Source organism: Dermochelys coriacea, chromosome 1 (assembly GCF_009764565.3).
Source record: "Dermochelys coriacea isolate rDerCor1 chromosome 1, rDerCor1.pri.v4, whole genome shotgun sequence".
NCBI lineage: Eukaryota > Metazoa > Chordata > Testudines > Dermochelyidae > Dermochelys > Dermochelys coriacea.
Window position 1 is genome coordinate 344,670,182 of NC_050068.2, and position 19,023 is coordinate 344,689,204.

The window sequence follows — 19,023 nt, forward strand, 5'->3', positions numbered from 1 at the left end:
CTGGGAATGGGTGACAGGGGATGGATCACTTGATGATTACCTGTTCTGTTCATTCCCTCTGGGGCACCTGGCACTGGTCACTGTCGGAAGACAGGACACTGGGCTAGATGGACCTTTGATCTAACCCAGTATGGCTGTTCTTATGTTCTTTCTGTATAACCTTTCTACAATGCAGCTTTTTTTATCCATCCACACAACTAAAATTCTCATCCAGGCTCTCATCACCTCTCATCTTGATTAGAGCAACGTCCTTCATTCTGGCCTTGAAAAATACAACCTTGCCCCATTCGTATCCAGAATGCTTCTTCAAAGATCATTTTCCTAGCCCATTGTGTTGACCATGTTGCCCCTTTCTTGGCATACCTCCACTGCTTCTCCCTTCTCCATCATGTCAAACATAAGCTGGTTTCCATGGCCTACTTGCTAAATTTTCAAACAAGCACAGACGGGGCCTTGGTAGGGACAAGCGAGGAATTCGGCCTCTATGCTCCATTTGGTCCTGAGCCTCTTTTGCTGAGGCTGCCAACAAGGGGGGCCACTTGCTAGGGAGGCTTTTGTGATAGGGACCCCTGGTCATTGGCCACTGGACTGCGAGACACCAGGTGATTTCATGCAGGCCACTGAACAGCTGCTGGGTGGCAGCGACTGTCAGCCATGGCCAAGCTGAACTCGACACGAACCCAGTACCTAACCTAGCCTGGAAAGACTCCATGACCCGTTTTCTATTCCAGAGTCAGCCAGCATTCCCCCAGCCTCCAAAAACTACACACAGTCCTGCTCATACCTGTAATGGTTTCTGGTGTTTGGGGCTTCTGCGATGGAGACACGGCTGCCAGATCAGTGGCGTTTGCAGAGCTGGGGATGTAAGCACCGATGGTAGGGCTCGGGGCAACAGCCATGGGAGCAGCTGAGGTGGCCACGGAGCTGGGGACTGCTGCGGAGGTGAGGACATGGACAACTGGGACAGTCGGGGCGCTGGGGGCATGGACAGTGACGGAGTCTGCAGAGCTGGCGGTGGTGCTGACCACCACTGCTGTGCCCTCAGAGGGAACACTAACTTTAGTAGGCGAGGTGTTGATGTCAGCTAGGAGCAGAGTGTTGGCAGGGGGCAGAGTGCTTGCATGAGTGCGGGATGGGACACCATTGTGGGATGGGGTGCCGGTGCCAGGCGAGGTTCCAGCATCAGTGGAGGATGGGGTGCTGGCACCACCTGGTGTATCAGAGGTGGTGGGAGGCAGGGTGCTGGCACCAGGCAGGGCATTGGTGGAAGTCGAGGCAGTAGGCAGGACGCCAGCGACGGGTGAGGTGTCAGCTTTGGTGGGGGTCAGGGTGTGAATGGGGGTCGGGGCACCTGTAGCATCAGTGGGGGGTTGGCTGTCCTTGGAGGTGGCATTGGCAGATGGGGCACTTGTGGTGGAAACAGCAGTCGTGCCTTCTTGTCCAGTTGCACCTCCTAAAAAACACAAAGGGCCAAATGGTTATAAAATGAGAGGAAGGGTTTCCTGGCTTCCGTCCAGCCCGCCCCTCCACCTGCTCTTCATACGCACCATGTCCAGCGCTGACACTTGTGTAAATAGCTGATGTGTGGGAACCAGCCCCTGCCCACTGCTGAGAACACTCGCTCAGCACTTCCCCGGCAGCCCCTATAGGACCAGCTCACTGTGTGGGATTTTCAGAAAATGCCCTAAGGAGCAGCATGGCAGAGGGGAGGGCTGAGAATGAGGTAAGGAAAAGAAGTGAAGAAACCAGTCTAATGGGCACAAGTATCATAAACTGCACGGACTTTGGAGGGAGGAGCACAGATTGCAGGAGGGAAGAGTTTGGAGGAGGCACCAGGAAGTCGGTCTGTGTGCACATGGCCGGAATGCTAGGTGCAGACACAGCATCTCTGTAAATAGTTCTTACTGAAGAGCCTGTTGAATTTTACAAGCGTTGAGCCCTTTCATATTATCACCTAGACTGTGATACATGAAAAAACACGTAACAAGCCAATGGAGGAGCATGTGAGACTTGCCCCTGATACCAGGCAGACTCCTTCCCTCTTGCCACCCCTCTTCATTTTGTTCCTACATCACCTCCAACCCAAGCTTCAAGAATAACCAGCTGAAGACTGAGTCTACAGAGAGGATCTGTGGAAGAGGGCAGCAGTAAGACAGCTCAAAACCACAAAAACCCAGTTCAGAGGGGTGGGCAAAAGAATAGCACCAAAATTGATTTAAATAAAAAAAAAACAAAAAACCAAGCAGCAAACCAGACAGGATACCTTGCACAATATACATTCACCAATGGCTCTTGCAGGTGACCCATTCTCCTCTGCCAACCAGGGGTGCTGGAACAATTTATATAGGGGAGGTGCTGAGAGCCACTGAATCAAACTGTAAACCCTGTATATGATGGAAACCACTTCAAGCCAGGGGGTGTGGCAGCACCCCCAGCACCCCTCATTCCAGCACCTACACTTCCAACTGCCTGAGTAGGGTATGTCTACACTTTCAAGCTGGAGGTGTGATTCCCAGCTCACGTAGGCATATGCATGCTGAAAGCAGAGTGGAGTCGCAGTGGTGCAAGGTGCTGGCCATGCCAAATACATAGGGGGTGGCTAGCCCTACTCACGCTGCCACGGATACAATGTATTTTTAGCACGCTAGCTAGGAATCGCACCCCCAAGGCTAAACACAGACATACCCTGACAGACTCTCCCCCAACTGGAAGACCAGGGGTTTGATATGGAGAGAAAGGAAGTCCCCGCCTTAGCTCTCTACTTGATTGACTGCCTCCTTAGTGAATTGGCTTTACACTAGGCTCACGCCCAGGTAGTTTGCTGGCTTGGGTCTCACTAAAAGCCTCCCCACCAGTTAAATCCCCACGCTCCAAGCCATCAGTCCTGCTCACTCTCATCCTTGTATGGATTAGAGTTCCCAGCTCGCCTGCTGAGTGTCCTTAGGCAAGTCACTTCACCTCCCTGTGCCACCTCTGTTCCCCCTCCCAGCTTTCTGTCTGTCCTGTCTTGTCAGCATTTTGGGGCTGGGAGATTACGCGTATGTGAAGTGCCAAGCACAATGAGGTCCTGATCTCCGCTGGGGGCCTCTAGGTATCACCATACATATTAAATAATAAGAATATGTTGGGGATCTGATTTCCCCCAAAGCTGTGGTTGTTGACCCTGCCAGAGCCAATCAGGTGTCCCGCCTGGATCGCAAATGGCCTGTGTCCATGTCACCTCCAGCTGCAGCGATTTCATACCCTCCACCCCCTCGCATGTTCCTCCACAGAGGGGAGCGTCCGTTAATTCATTCCCAGCCACAAAAATCTGCAACCTGTGACTTTTCCTGGATGGATGAGAGCTGCAGTTCTCACTCCTCCTGCCCATCCTACGTATCCAGGCTCCCTCGCACAGGGACAGCAGGCTCAAGAGGGACACGGGTGGAATGTAAGCAATGGAATCCCCCCCCCGCCCCCCGACCTCTTGTTGCAGCTGATATCAAAAGCCATAAGAGAGACAGAGAGAGAAGCGAGAGAGAGAGCGGAGACCGAGATCTCCTGCCCACCCAGAGCCCCTGGCAGGAGTGATCTATCTACATAAGAGGCACCTGTTAGGTGGGACTGTCAACCCTGACAAAAGGCCATTGTTTCAGCACAAACCCTGTAATGCAGTCACGGGATGGTGAGGACCCTTGGGAAGCCCCTTGTTAAACACCCCTCCCCTCAAAATTCATCAGAAGGGGGGATGATTTTTTTTTTATACCTCTGATGGCGCTCAGCTCAGCCCTGGCATCTGCCCAACCCGCCCCACTCCTGTCCAAGGACAACTTATCTCTGGGCCTCAGGCAGATTCTTCTGAAGAGCAATTTTTGGCGGCTGGAATGGAGCAGATGCCCTAAATGGTATGCAGGTCCTTAAGCTTCCAGGGGAGAGGAAGTCCTCAACTCCGTCACTCCTCCCCATCTCAGTTGACACACACCATGTCCTGGGATGTATTATCAATACACTCATGTTGCCAGCAAAGTGCAGCTTAGGCTAAGCCTTGGCTAGAAAGACCAGCCAGTGGCTGAGTCCTTGGCAGTTTGAGGTTAAATAGTCTGGGAGGAATAAATGCCCTGAATAAGAGCATAACACGATCATGTCAGTGTGCATGTGAGATCATTTGTCTCCCTCGAGGAAAGTCCTAGCGTGGATTAGAGTCTCTTACTGAATGCTAGCAACAGGAGTTACCTCCTCACAGCAAATGAGTTGGGTCTGTGGTTGCAAGGCTGAAAGTGCCAAGTTCAATCCTCGCTGATGACTGAGCCTGATTCTTCGTTGCCCTGTGTCTTGTGTAGTCATTCATGGCAGCACAAAGTGGATGTGAAACGCTCCTGTTCTGATCTGATCGTGCTTGATGGTGTTATTTTGAATGACCATCTGAGGGGCTGGGCAATGGAGAACCTGCTTCTCTGTGCTTCATGTTGTTAGGGTTTGTTTCATTTATCCAAACCCAACAGAGGGCCACATCATTGGTTGGTGTAAATCGGCATAGCTACACTAAGGTCAACAGAGTGATACTAATTTACACCAACTGAGGATCTGGCCCAGAGTTTTAAAACTGAAGCTCTGGGGGAGGAGGAGAAACTGTGGCAGGATTTATTCAGAAAGGGCCCCCAGCTCTGGGCGCGGGAAGAGGCGGGCCCCCAGCTCCAGGTGCGGGAAGAGGCAGGTCCCCGGCTCCGGGAAGAGGTAGGCCCCTGGCACGGGAAGAGAAGAAAAACACACAAGAGCAAAGCGCCTAGAAAAGGAACGTCCCGCCCCTAATGCCATCTAAAGCCACCCCCCCTCCTCGCAGCTCCTGCTGCTAGGTTCTTTCCCCATCCAAGCCCTTTAATTTCCTATCTCTGTAACTCTCCCTCCCCCCAGTCACCTCATCGAAAGAGCTCAGATTGGCTCCAAGTCTATTAATAGTGGGAACAGGAAACACAGAAGAATAACCTAGGAAATTGTGGGCGACACACCCCACTCAGCCTGTCAAGCTGGCAGAGTCCACTCACAGCATTGCTGGCCAAGAGCCCCTGCGTCTCTTGAGACCTGATGGGAGACCGAGGGGCATGAGGCCATGCAGTTAGTGGGAGAGGAGAGACAAACTGGGGATGAACAGGCCTTTGGAAATGCCTGTTTCCCCTTTTCAGCCTTTCCTGCTTAAATAAGGGCAAAGGGTTGACGTCTTTAAGGGCAAGACGGGATTTGGAAACCCAGGCATAGCATTTACTCAGGGAGGGAGTGTAGCCTAGAACAGGGGAGTGGGAGTCAAGAGTCTTCAGTTCTTTCCCTTTCATCATGCAAGATCCCACAGTGCTTTGCAAACATTACTTACAAAGAGCCACTCCACCTGCCACTGAAAGGCAGCCACCGCTGGGCAGCAGCTGTGCCAGGAAGTGAAGAAGAACATAATCTCCAATTGAAACCGGGAGGGAAATTAGACAGAACATAATTACTCATACTGGAATGTGGTCAGGGCACCGGGGCAAGCGCTCCAACTGCTGACTAACGTGAGTCAGGATATTTACTGATCACATGTGGGCAGGACCGCAGTTTTATGGCATTGTAGAAAGACCGCATATCTAGCACAGCGCCCCCTATGGACCTGCTAGCACACTGCTCACAGTAGTTATATTACTCATGCTCTAAGCCAGTGATACTCAGACTGAGGCTCGGGAGCCATAAGTAGCTCTTAAATGTGTCTCCTGTGGCTCTTTACAGCACATGACATTAAAACACGGTGTGATGTAATTATTAACCAATCAGGATGTTTTCACTATGTTAATAACCAATTGTAGCTGATAAAAGAATAATACTTGGTGAGTTATTTTGTTGTGGCTCTTTGAGGTAATGTTGATCGCTAATTTGGTTCCTGAGTATCACAGTTCTAAGCCAAACGATGGGGTTACAGCGCAGACAATAACCGAGTGCCATTTACCCCATAGAAAAGCAGTTGTCTACATGACAAAAAAACATTCACTAATTGGCATTAACTGATCCCTTTGCGGCTGACCTCATGAGAGGCGATTAAGAGGTGGAGAATGAACTGATCCCCTCACCTCTTCTACTCTGCCCCAAAGAGAAATCACAGCATGTGAGGTCCTCCTAGCAATGATACTTGGCAACACACAGCAACCACTGTCAAAGCACTTTATAGACAGTAGTTTATCTGTCCAATTATTGCATTGTACAATATTAAAGACAGGGCCTGGCATAAAGATAGAATGAGAAGTACAACATCTCTGGAAAGGAAGCTACCATGCTTAGATTCAGATTTAGTGCAACGGGGCCTGCTTTCTGTAGGAGGGGTCTGTTTACCCACCCCATCCCAGGACAAGAACTCATTGATGCGGACCTGGCTTTTGAGTTGGAGCTGTTTAGAGCTAGTGTTTGAGCAACAATCAAATCAAGGCAATAAAACACGCTGTGTCGTCTCTGCTATCAGACAGGAACAAGTCCAACGCTTGTGCCCAGAAGGTCCCACCTGATAAGCCCTGACTGTCTGAATCAAGGGAGAGATAAAGGCAGGGCATTCTTCCGATCCTGAACTGTCCTGTTCTTATCGCTCCAGTTCAGATGGAGAGCTGGTAAGGGCTCTCAGTGGGTCGGATTTCAATGGGCACCAGCTGCAGTGACCATCTCCCTTCCTTTTGCCCACCCCCTTCAACAGGTTGATGGATGCTCCAGGCCGCCGCGGGAATGAGTTAAACCAATGATGTCCACAATCACGAGAAGGGACATTTACCCACAGGAAGCAGCCGCATGGCCAGCCCTCCCCAATCAATCTCCACATGTGAAAAAAGAGAAGAGACGCTCCCAAGAGGGTGGCCTTGTGATTCAGGCACTAGACTGGGACTCAGAGGGTTTTAGGTCCCAGCCCTGCCACTGACTTCTTCTGTGAGCTTAGGAAAGTCACTTTGTCTCCCAGTGCCTCAGTTACCATCTGCAAAATGGGGCTAAGCATCCTTCCTTGCTCCGGTGTCTGTCCTGTCTGTTTGCATCGCAAGCTCTTGGGAAGCCTGGACTGTCTCTCGCCACGTGTTTGTACAGTCCTTAGCACAGTGAACTACTGTAAACCAACATCAGGGTTAAATCTAGCACCTTGCAGTGGGCTAGACTAAATGACCTTTCTAACCCTACATGATTCTACAATCAACAGCGATGTCTCTGCTAGGGTGGGCTCGGGATTTTAGTCTCTGTCACCTGGCAACTGCAACAAGGGGCTGGCTTGCGATGGTGGGTTTTGTTGGGTGAACATGTGAGCCCTAAACTAGACTTAGACCCTCAGCTTGTTTGACAGAGGGTCACAGTGTGGACAGAGTCTGGTGCCGGGAGCCACGAACTCCACTTTATGAGTTGTGTGTGGCACTGGGTAACTCAAATTCAGTGTATTTTAGCTTCCCTCTGTGTAAAATGGGGATCATAATAGCTCAGGGAGGCTAGGTGACCTGATGCGTTCTTATTTATGCAGCACCTTGAGCTTATAAAGCACTGTGTAAGTGCAAACTATTTTTATCGCCACCAAAACCCTATCAGATGGCAGGGACTTTGGTCACCACGCAAGCTGGACTGCATTCAGGCCACTGACCTAGAGCTAAAAGCCCATCACTGATTCCCCGAGCCAAACACTGCTCCAAAAGAAATAGACTTTACACCTTCAGCCAGACGTCTCCCCTCATCGCACCAATTCTCTGCTACTTCTGGACAACTTCCTCTGTGGGAGAAGTGTTCCTAGCTTCCCGAGTCCCCTTCACACAGAGTCTGCTTAGTGTGGCAATAGCTCTGACCAATAGGTCCTATGAAAACCACTCAGCACCCAGGGGGCAGGGACAGCAGCTGTAGGCAGAGGAAGGACAGCCCAGTGCTAAAGGCTGTAGCCTAGGACTTAGAAACCCTGGGTTGGAGTTGCTGCTCCACTACAACTCAGTGTGACTTTGGGTGAGTCAACTCATCCCTCTGGATCAGCTTCTCCAATGGGAATAGCACTTCCCTCCCCTGTGAAGTACTTGTGTACTAGGCTGATGGGGTACCTCAGCCCAGGCCGTTTAAAGGTAATCCTGCTTTTACATTTTCAAAATATTGGGAGCCGTAGGCCTATCTTGGCTTTTCTGTGCCTAGGAAAGCTGGCTCCCTCCCTCCCCCCAAAAAGGCAATTTAATTTTCTTTAATCTCAAGCTTGACCTTCCTCCGATTTCGCTACAGTGGGGTGATTAGTAACGGAAAACGGAGCCCTTCACTCTTTGGTTGTGGATTCAAATCCTGCCCGTCACAGGGTGACACGGACCCTTTAAAAGGGAGCAGGGCCGGTGCACCTGTGACTGGTCAGCTGATCCCAGCTGAGCTTTGAAAGAGGGCACCTGGGTTTAGAGAGAGACTCTGTCTGACTGATGGAGGGAAAGCCTGGGTGAGACCGGCTGAGAGCCAGTCAGGAAAGGGGCACAGAAATGGGGGCATGGGGCTCTCACTGCCTGCTCCATGGGAGCCCTAGAGAGCAGGAATGCCTGAGTTCCCCTCCCCACCCTGGGGATGCAGATGTAGCACGACTGCCAGAGTGCGCCGGGAGGGGGTGCAGAAGGGCAGGGAAAGCCCTGGGAGATGTAGCCTGGGGCAAGTTGAGGAACTGGGTTTTTGCTGACCTAGCCTAAGTTTGGACAATAAAACTGCATGAAAGAGCCTGTGGATCTGGCAGTCAGGCTTTAGCAAGCTGGGGGCAGGTCCCTGCCTTGTGACATGTCCCAGATGGGAAGGGACTGGACAGCATCTGAGGATGGCTATTCAGTCACCTGTGGGTCTCAGTTCAGATGCTGATGGACAAGGGTCCATATTGCAAGAAGTGTCTCACCTGGCCGCCTTGATGGCAGCCTCAGCGGCATGACCAAGGACTGAACCTCAGGTCAGAGCTGAGGGACACTGGGGGGATAATGTGATGGAAGCTTGCCTAGATGTTGACCTATAGATAAATACAGGACTTCCAGGTCCAGTGCTGTGACTCCAGGGCCTTTCCCCAGTACTCCCATGTGCATTCTGCACTTCAAATGTCAAATTAAGTGGGGAAGAGGCAAAAATCAATATCCTCATCTACAAAGAGGTTTTTTCGTAGCCTCATCTACAGAGTTCTTCATGTGATTGCTAAATAGGAAAACACACACCCACCATTCTACATCTCAATCCCCAGGTCATTTAGGAAATTCTTTTAAAGCTTCTACAGTGCTGTGATTTGATTTCGGAGTTGATCAAGCTTCCCACCATTCCAGCCCATCACCATTCCCAGGCTGCTAAACGAAACAGCGAGGGACCCTGCACACCCAGAATAAAAATCCTGTCTACCTAAAACTGCACCACTCAGGAAATGACAGAGAAACGGCTGGGACCGGAAAAGCAGGGAATGCAGGCCAACAAACCAGCATGTCCCTACTGAGCCTTCTGTTCTCACTGCAGCTCCATAAAGACAAGAGACCCAGGCTTGAAACCCTTGTGAGGGCTTGTCATTTTAGGGGGGGGTTTCCCGCATGTAAACAAAGCGGTGCCAACCTCTCATAATTTCACAGAGTCTGAGGGCAGAAGAGACCATTTTGGGTTGGCCTAGAGTTGGAAAGCGTAGGGGACAATTTCCTGGTGCAAGTGCTAGGGGAGCCAACTAGGGGGAGCGCTTTTCTTGACCTGCTGCTCACAAACCGGGTAGAATTAGTGGGGGAAGCAAAAGTGGATGGGAATCTGGGAGGCAGTGACCATGAGTTGGTTGAGTTCAGGATCCTGACGCAGGGAAGAAAGGTAAGCAGCAGGATACGGACCCTGGACTTCAGGAAAGCAGACTTTGACTCCCTCAGGGAACAGATGGCCAGGATCCCCTGGGGGACTAACATGAAAGGGAAGGGAGTCCAGGAGAGCTGGCTGTATTTCAAGGAATCCCTGTTGAGGTTACAGGGACAAACCATCCCGATGAGTCGAAAGAATAGTAAATATGGCAGGCGACCAGCTTGGCTTAATGGTGAAATCCTAGCGGATCTTAAACATAAAAAAGAAGCTTACAAGAAGTGGAAGCTTGGACATATGACCAGGGAAGAGTATAAAAATATTGCTCGGGCATGTAGGAAAGATATCAGGAGGGCCAAATCGCACCTGGAGCTGCAGCTAGCAAGAGATGTCAAGAGTAACAAGAAGGGTTTCTTCAGGTATGTTGGCAACAAGAAGAAAGCCAAGGAAAGTGTGGGCCCCTTACTGAATGAGGGAGGCAAGCTAGTGACAGAGGATGTGGAAAAAGCTAATGTACTCAATGCTTTTTTTGCCTCTGTTTTCACTAACAAGGTCAGCTCCCAGACTGCTGTGCTGGGCAACACAAAATGGGGAAGAGATGGCCAGCCCTCTGTAGAGATAGAGGTGGTTAGGGACTATTTAGAAAAGCTGGACGTGCACAAGTCCATGGGGCCGGACGAATTGCATCCGAGAGTGCTGAAGGAATTGGCGGCTGTGATTGCAGAGCCCTTGGCCATTATCTTTGAAAACTCGTGGCGAACGGGGGAAGTCCCGGATGACTGGAAAAAGGCTAATGTAGTGCCCATCTTTAAAAAAGGGAAGAAGGAGGATCCTGGGAACTACAGGCCGGTCAGCCTCACCTCAGTCCCTGGAAAAATCATGGAGCAGGTCCTCAAAGAATCAATCCTGAAGCACTTAGAGGAGAGGAAAGTGATCAGGAACAGTCAGCATGGATTCACCAAGGGAAGGTCATGCCTGACTAATCTAATCGCCTTTTATGATGAGATTACTGGTTCTGTGGATGAAGGGAAAGCAGTGGATGTATTGTTTCTTGACTTTAGCAAAGCTTTTGACACGGTCTCCCACAGCATTCTTGTCAGCAAGTTAAGGAAGTATGGGCTGGATGAATGCACTATAAGGTGGGTAGAAAGCTGGCTAGATTGTCGGGCTCAACGGGTAGTGATCAATGGCTCCATGTCTAGTTGGCAGCCGGTGTCAAGTGGAGTGCCCCAGGGGTCGGTCCTGGGGCCCGTTTTGTTCAATATCTTCATAAATGATCTGGAGGATGGTGTGGATTGCACTCTCAGCAAATTTGCGGATGATACTAAACTGGGAGGAGTGGTAGATACGCTGGAGGGGAGGGATAGGATACAGAAGGACCTAGACAAATTGGAGGATTGGGCCAAAAGAAATCTAATGAGGTTCAATAAGGATAAATGCAGGGTCCTGCACTTAGGATGGAAGAATCCAATGCACCGCTACAGACTAGGGACCGAATGGCTCGGCAGCAGTTCTGCGGAAAAGGACCTAGGGGTGACAGTGGACGAGAAGCTGGATATGAGTCAGCAGTGTGCCCTTGTTGCCAAGAAGGCCAATGGCATTTTGGGATGTATAAGTAGGGGCATAGCGAGCAGATCGAGGGACGTGATCGTTCCCCTCTATTCGACACTGGTGAGGCCTCATCTGGAGTACTGTGTCCAGTTTTGGGCCCCACACTACAGGAAGGATGTGGATAAATTGGAAAGAGTACAACGAAGGGCAACGAAAATGATTAGGGGTCTAGAGCACATGACTTATGAGGAGAGGCTGAGGGAGCTGGGATTGTTTAGTCTGCAGAAGAGAAGAATGAGGGGGGATTTGATAGCTGCTTTCAACTACCTGAAAGGGGGTTTCAAAGAGGATGGCTCTAGACTGTTCTCAATGGTAGCAGATGACAGAACGAGGAGTAATGGTCTCAAGTTGCAATGGGGGAGGTTTAGATTGGATATTAGGAAAAACTTTTTCACTAAGAGGGTGGTGAAACACTGGAATGCGTTACCTAGGGAGGTGGTAGAATCTCCTTCCTTAGAGGTTTTTAAGGTCAGGCTTGACAAAGCCCTAGCTGGGATGATTTAACTGGGACTTGGTCCTGCTTTGAGCAGGGGGTTGGACTAGATGACCTTCTGGGGTCCCTTCCAACCCTGATATTCTATGATTCTATGATTCTATGAGAGCAGTGATTCTCAACCCGGGGTACGCAGAGGTCTTCCAGGAGATACATCAACTCATCTAGATATTTGCCTAGTTTTACAACAGGCTACATAAAAAGCACTAGCGAAGTCAGTACAAACTAAAATTTCATACAGATAATGTAAGTACAATATTTATATTCCAATTGATTTATTTGATAATTACATGGTAAAAAATGAGAAAATCAGCAATTTGTCAGTAAGAGTGTGCTGTGACGCTTTTGTATTTTATATCTGATTTTGTAAGCAAGTAGCTTTTAAGTGAGGTGAAACTTGAGGGTGCACAAGTAAAATCAGACTCCTGAAAGGGGTACAGTAGTCTGGAAAGGTTGAGAGTCATGGGATCAGATGACCCCGGCATCTACGATTAGATCATATAGTTAATCAGGGCTGATGCAATGTAACCCCGTTTCAAACTGGTGCAAAATATCCCTCAAGTAAACAAACCCTCCAAGGAGTTTTGCCACTGAAGTTTGTGACGACGATGCTGGTGTAATGAGCTCTGAAACCCTTGGATTCCTGCAAGTGCTACACTGGGGCCAACGAGAGAGTTTCCAAGTAAACCAAAACATTATTGAGAACTTAGATCAGAAAAAAAGACTCATGGCACCAGAGTAGAGCTGGGCTACCTCCACCACCCAGGTTCGCTCTACAGTAATCATGAGTTAGGCCCCCAAAATCAGGAGATTGACACTACAGTGATACAAATAATAAAACTGCCTCGGCTCCACAGGCCCACTGCATCAGCCTCATTGCCTCTTCCTGCCCCAGGCTTAACAGAGACCAGCCAAAGGGGAAGAGGGAATTGGGTTCATGCCTGGCTCGGTAGCAAAAGGTTATGCTGCGGGCAGGCAGACAGGCAAAGTGGTAGGAAAGAGATCTGTGCTAAGCATGCAGAGGCCAGGGTCACATGCTCATAGACCTGTATTTGTCCAGTAGCAACCTGGCCACCAGTTTGCATTCTGGGATGTCACACCAAACTGGGCCTCTCCGGAAACCTGACCCTCTCCAGTCCCACTCACTATATGATGGAGCTTCTTCACGATACACGAGAAAGGCCTGAAAGGTGGATCTGTTTAAAAATGAGGCCGTTGGCTGGGTTTTTCTGCTTGGTTTTATGTTAGAAAGTGAACTCCTCTCTACCCTGCTTTGCATAGACGACTCTATGAAAGACCAAAGATGTAGGGGTAGGACATCCTGAGTCACCATGGAGGCCTGATCAGATTAACTGAGATGGGAAGCAATTTTCATTCAGACTGGCTGAAATGCCAAGTTCTACCCCAATTTGCAATCCCTGCAAACTCAGGGTTTGTTTCTGCGAACACCTATTTAACTCAGGTTTCAGAGTAGCAGCCGTGTTAGTCTGTATTGGCAAAAAGAAAAGGAGTTCTTGTGGCACCTTGGAGACTAACAAATCGGATGCATCCGATGAAGTGAGCTGTAGCTCATGAAAGCTTATGCTCAAATAAATTTGTTAGTCTCTAAGGTGCCACAAGTACTCCTTTTCTATTTAACTCAAACGCCTGGGAGGAAAGGTCTCTTTGTTAAGGATTCTCTGTAATTAACGCTGGTATTTCCTGGCTCGAGTGTTGAAACAGTGGTCTCAATGTCACATTAACAGATTGTGCTGTGTTTTAATTTCCTGGTTTGTTTTTCTAAAGAAAAGAAAAGAATGAAAAGTGAAAGCATTTTTGAGCTAAATGCACCATACTTCCTCAGCTTTGTACCTACAGAGACCTACTCCTACATACAGAGAAAGAGACCAAGTCTGGTCTCACTCCTCATTGACACCTGTGTAACTCACTGAACTCAACCCTCAGGTGGGCCTAGGTTATACTCAGCCACGCTAAGGAAGGTGGCTCTACCTTTCCTCTCTCCAAATCCTGGGCCATCTCCTGACTGAAACAGCCCCTAATAGACTTTAGAGCAGCTGCTGGGTTGCTCTAAATTACATAACCTACAGCTAGAGGCGGAGGCAGGTAAGTGCAATAAACTCTGTCCTAACCCCTCCCTGTACCTAGCCTTGAGAGTGGGAGGTGGGGGGTCAGCCAGCCAGCTATGCCTGCTTTTGGCTGCCTCTTTAGGGAAACTCCCAACAGTCCTACTGCTGTCTCAAGAAGCAAAGCAGCTGGGGCACAGGATTGAGCCCAGTGGAGTTCCATTAATGTAAGCGAATGGAGAATCTGGCTTGGAGAGTATACTGTGAATTCCTGTATCCAGGATGTAACTAGATAGATGGGATGGAGAAATGCAGGGCTGTACAAACCTACCAGTACAGCATGCATTTTTCCCGTCCTTCCCCTGTACTCAGGCTCCCTCTTCCCATCTTCAATGTACTTCCCTCCCACTTGCCATGAGGTTCTTCCTACGGGACAAGTTCATCCTAAAGGACATTTACGACTCACATGCCAAGGAGAGATTCCGGGGCTGGGTTTGTACACTGTGTGCCTCTCCTACCATGCGCTATCCCAAAGTGCTTCATATTGCAATAGGCACTGGCAGAACTGAACCATGGAAGAAAACACAGCAACACAAAGCCCACATGCAGCTTGGGAGGTTAGACCAAGAGGGACAGAGGAGGTAATGGCACTGGAATTATCAATGACTCCCTTTCAAAAGTCATCCTGGACTCTGGACAGCAGTCACTGCAGAAAGGCAGAGGGGACCTCTGCTTAACGGCTCATCTGTGAGACGAGGGAACAATAGGGAAAATAAATAAAGGGAATTGGGGCCTAGGATGGAATTTCTGCCCAGAGCAAAGGAGTGAGATCCAGCTTCAACTCCCTCCGGTGACTAAGGCAGACCACGGAGCTGAACCCACATCACACGCAAGTGACCCAGCCACTGGGCTATTGACTGGGCAGGTGGGGGTGTGTGTGTGTGTGTCTCTCTCTCTCTCTCTCTGTATGTGTGAAAAATTTCAAAAGGTCTCACCCGAAACCTCAGAATTTTTCACAAAACGGAATTCTTCATTTTCAATCAGCGCTGGAAAACAACGGTGCAGGAAACGTCACATGCTGTGACTGGCTTCATACAGGAAGCATTGTCTGTAGGTGTCCCAGATTCAGTGTTGCTGATCCAGAATTTACAGTGGATAGGGGGGAGGCAACACGTTTGTACGAGGCTTGGCATGAAGGAGAGCTGAGCTCCAGCACATGGACGAGGAGGAAATGACCACACACAGCTCGAGAGTTACAACACATATATAAGGGGAGAACAGCTGCACCCTATCGCTAGTAGCACAAACAGAAAAAATAAAGGGGGGGGGGAGAACTTCACTGGGATTAGCAGATCCTGGCGTGGAATAATACCCTGGTGCTACAACCCACTTGTCCTCGGAGTCGAGCATGTGTAGGTAACTCTGTGTGCAGGCCCGACCCTTTGTACCTCCCTTCCCCCTTCCCCGTATGGGCAGGGATCGCTCCCCAGCAGTGGCTGTTCCCTTCACAACTCCCAGCTGCCTGATCATATTGCACAAGAGGAAAAGGAGAAGAGTCTGGATCTAGAGCGCCATAGGCACATAAAACGCCCGCTGATGTGTCTGGACAATATTCAGCAGGGACCTAAATGCTTAGGTGAGCTACAAATCCACTGTCAGCTGGCCAGTATGCAGGTGTCAGTAACAAAGCCGGGTCACTTTGCAGTGGTTCGGCATCCAGGGGACCTGACTCTCCCCTGCCTTGCTCCTCCTGTACTTGCTTTGCCCCCACCCTCATCCCACCCCCAGTGCCGCCAAAGGGGAAGGGGTGGTGCGAGAGTAGGGGCTCCGGGGGAAGGAGTGATGCGAGGGGGCGGGGCCACAGTTAAGGTGGCCCCCCCACACACTTTTAGGGACCTTCTGTCACCCTGGCTGAAGGAAGGGAGGTACAAAGGGCCTGACCTGCATACACAAATACACACTTTGCCTCTGACGAAGGGTGCCGTCATCTCCAGCTCGAGCCATTCAGCCCATTATCCCGCCACACCCACCGTCTGTCTTTATTTTAAGCCCTGATGAATGACGCTGGCCACCCTAGCGTACTCACACTGATCTTATCCATCTTCTGGTGAACGCTGATGTCAACGGGTGGAGTGCATTGACTTCAATGGAGTTATTCTGGTTTACTCCAGCCGAGGGCCCTGTCCCTACGTGAAACTTCACCTTCACTTTTCTCTTCTACAAATTACGCACAATAGTTCTGTGCTTTCCCCAGCCTTCAGCTACGGCCAGAAAATGCTTTCGTAGGCTTCTCCCTGCAGTAGGGCTTGAATGGCAGACATTTCTGCCTTCCCCTCTCATCTTTGCCTGCACATGCTGCTTGCTAACTCGGGTCCTGCAGGAAGTGGCGTGGCTGATTTAGTAGGTTGTGCTCTGTCCCCCGAGTCAGGTCCTAAGGCAGGGGGTGTTGTCATGCCCGCACTGTCTTCTGGAGTTAAAAATCAAACTGATCCACTTTGGTCATTAAAACTCCATGGCACTTCCACAACACTGAGGAAGTCCTGTGATTAAGAGGCAGGAGCTCTAGTGTCCTGGCCAAATTCTAATGGTGATGTATTTACTTTAAATTCCTGTAGTTCCGACTGGATACAGAACAATTCACTTCCTGCCCTGCACTGTTGTGTAGTGCTGCAGGGTGCACTGTCAAATAGCTGCTGTGCTCTACCCGAGAGGGGGCTGCATTTCGGTGGTGGGTGCAGTGATTAATAAAGATAAATAGCGAGACAGAGATCGTAGGAACTACATCTGATAGGCGTCTCTGTGCAAAGTGATCATTTCGAAGTACCTCAAAGGCTCTCAGGCAAATGTCGTTTAATTCCGAGTAAAATACCAGCTCTTCTAGGCCACCTACTTTTGCTGCAGTCACTTGAGACAGGTTTCACTGCAAAGAGTTTAAGAAGCTCTTGGGGATATGCTAGGACTGAAGGTGTTCTACCCAAACGTAAACTACCACGCCTGACCCTGCAGCCAAACATCAATGGGAGCTTTGTTTGCTTGGGTCCACAGGATCAGGCCCTTTGCTACAGTCACATTGTTTAATGACCTTTGGTAGCTGGGGGTTACTCAGCCAGAAGCCTGGAGATTTCCTGTTAGCGTCTCCAAGAGGGCTGTACGTTTCCGTGCAGTCTTTTGTCTGTGGATGCTATTTATGGTCCCACCTTTTTGCCTGTAGTCTCCCACCCGCCACTCCCTTGCAGTGGGCTTCACCCAGTCCATTTTGATAGCTATATATTTAAAGGCTATGCATGCTGAACCTTCAGGCATTGACAGGACACGGTTGGCTTGGCAAGAGACCATTCTTTATGTGGGGAAGAGTGTAGGAAGGGAAGGACACAGCTAACTCCCCCTTCTATTCAAAACTATTTAAAGACTGTCTGGCACAAAAGTCCCTTCCCAATGAATGGCTCCAGTGACCATCTCGCTTTAAATCTGCGTAATCAGATCAACTTCTATTGTTGGCAAATGCATAATGGCTTCATTATTTAACTCTTGTGATAGATGTTCCAGAAATAGGAAACCCCTATTCGCTTATTTCTGTAAAAAGGAGCTCTTGGACCAGTGTTCCGTTTGAGGAAGAGCTTCTGTTCTCCCCCCCTTGTCGACATAATACAGGTCTCAGAGATGGATGAGACCTGGTGTAAGAGATGACCTTACCCAACATACAGTCAATGCAGAATTCTTCCCTACGGTTTATCTGTGATGCAAAGTAAACTATTTCCCCATGTTATTTCTCCCCACCCCCACCGTTCCTCAGATGTTCTTGTTAACTGCTGGAAATAGCCTACCTTGCTTGTCACCATGAAAGGTTTTCCTCCTTTCCCCCCCCCTGCTGCTGGTGATGGCTCATCTTAAGTGATCACTCTCCTTACAGTGTGTATGATAAAACCCATTGTTTCATGTTCTCTGTGTGTGTATATAAATCTCCCCTCTGTATTTTCCACCAAATGCATCCAATGAAGTGAGCTGTAGCTCACGAAAGCTTATGCTCAAATAAATTGGTTAGTCTCTAAGGTGCCACAAGTACTCCTTTTCTTTTTGGTAAACCAAGTGCAGCTCTGGGGGTACACAAGGCCATAGGCGTTAGCTAAGAACTGATGAACTCATAGATGGAATCCAAACCAGTTCACCTCTATGTTAGTTTGGTTCAAAATAGGTATTAGTCTTATAAGAATGTATTTAATATTAAGACTCTACAAAATGCTTGTAAATTGCTGCATGCACTAATCTCAGTCCTCATCCTCCAAGGAAATCTGCACAACACTTTCAAAAGACGAGCATGGGAGCTTTAATTTCATACTAAAAATGACACTAAAAATCATGGACTGAACCAAGGGCAGGTCTACACGCAAAACGCTGCAGTTGTGCCGCTGTAGCACTTCAGCGAAGACACTACTACACCAACAGGAGAGCTTCTCCCTTTGGCGCAGTTAATCCACCTCCGTGAGAGGCAGTAGCCCTCCCATCCACATAGCGCTGTCTACACTGGGGGATGCATCAGTATAACTGTGTTGCTCAGGGGTGTGGACTTATTACAACTGTCCACTTGGCCCCTCTTTTTGTGCTGTGGCTGCAGAGATGTTAACATTCTACCTTGAATGGTCTCTTAAGAGAGTGGTTCTCAACCAGGGGTACAAGTAGCCCGGGGGTACGCAGAGGTCTTCCAGGGGGTACCTCAGATCATCTAGATATTTGCCTAGTTTTACAACAGGCTACATAAAAAGCACTGGCAAAGTCAGTACAAACTAAAATTTCATACAGACGATGACTTGTTTATACTGCTCTCTATACTGTACACTGAAATGCAAGTACAATATTTATATTGCAGTTGATTTATTTGATAATTACACGGTAAAAAATTAGAAAGTGAGCAATTTTTTGGTAATAGTGTGCTATGACACTTTTGTATTTTTATGTCTGATTTTGTAAGCAAGTAGTTTTTAAGTGAGGTGAAACCTGGGGGTACACAAGACAAATCAGACTCTGAAAGGGATAGAGTAGTCTGGAAAGATTGAGAGGCACTGTCTCAGAATATACGCTGTTTGTGCTAAACAATCT

At 49.1% G+C, this 19,023-nt stretch overlaps 1 protein-coding gene across 1 annotated transcript in view; it reads right to left on the reverse strand.

Moving 5' to 3' along the window:
- PODXL (podocalyxin like) overlaps positions 1-19,023 on the reverse strand; it is a 92,402-nt gene that overhangs the window by 36,174 nt on the left and 37,205 nt on the right. The window contains exon 4 of the mRNA XM_038378989.2: positions 785-1,453. Within this exon, the coding sequence (XP_038234917.1) occupies positions 785-1,453 (669 nt within the window). The remainder of the gene's footprint in view (positions 1-784; positions 1,454-19,023) is intronic.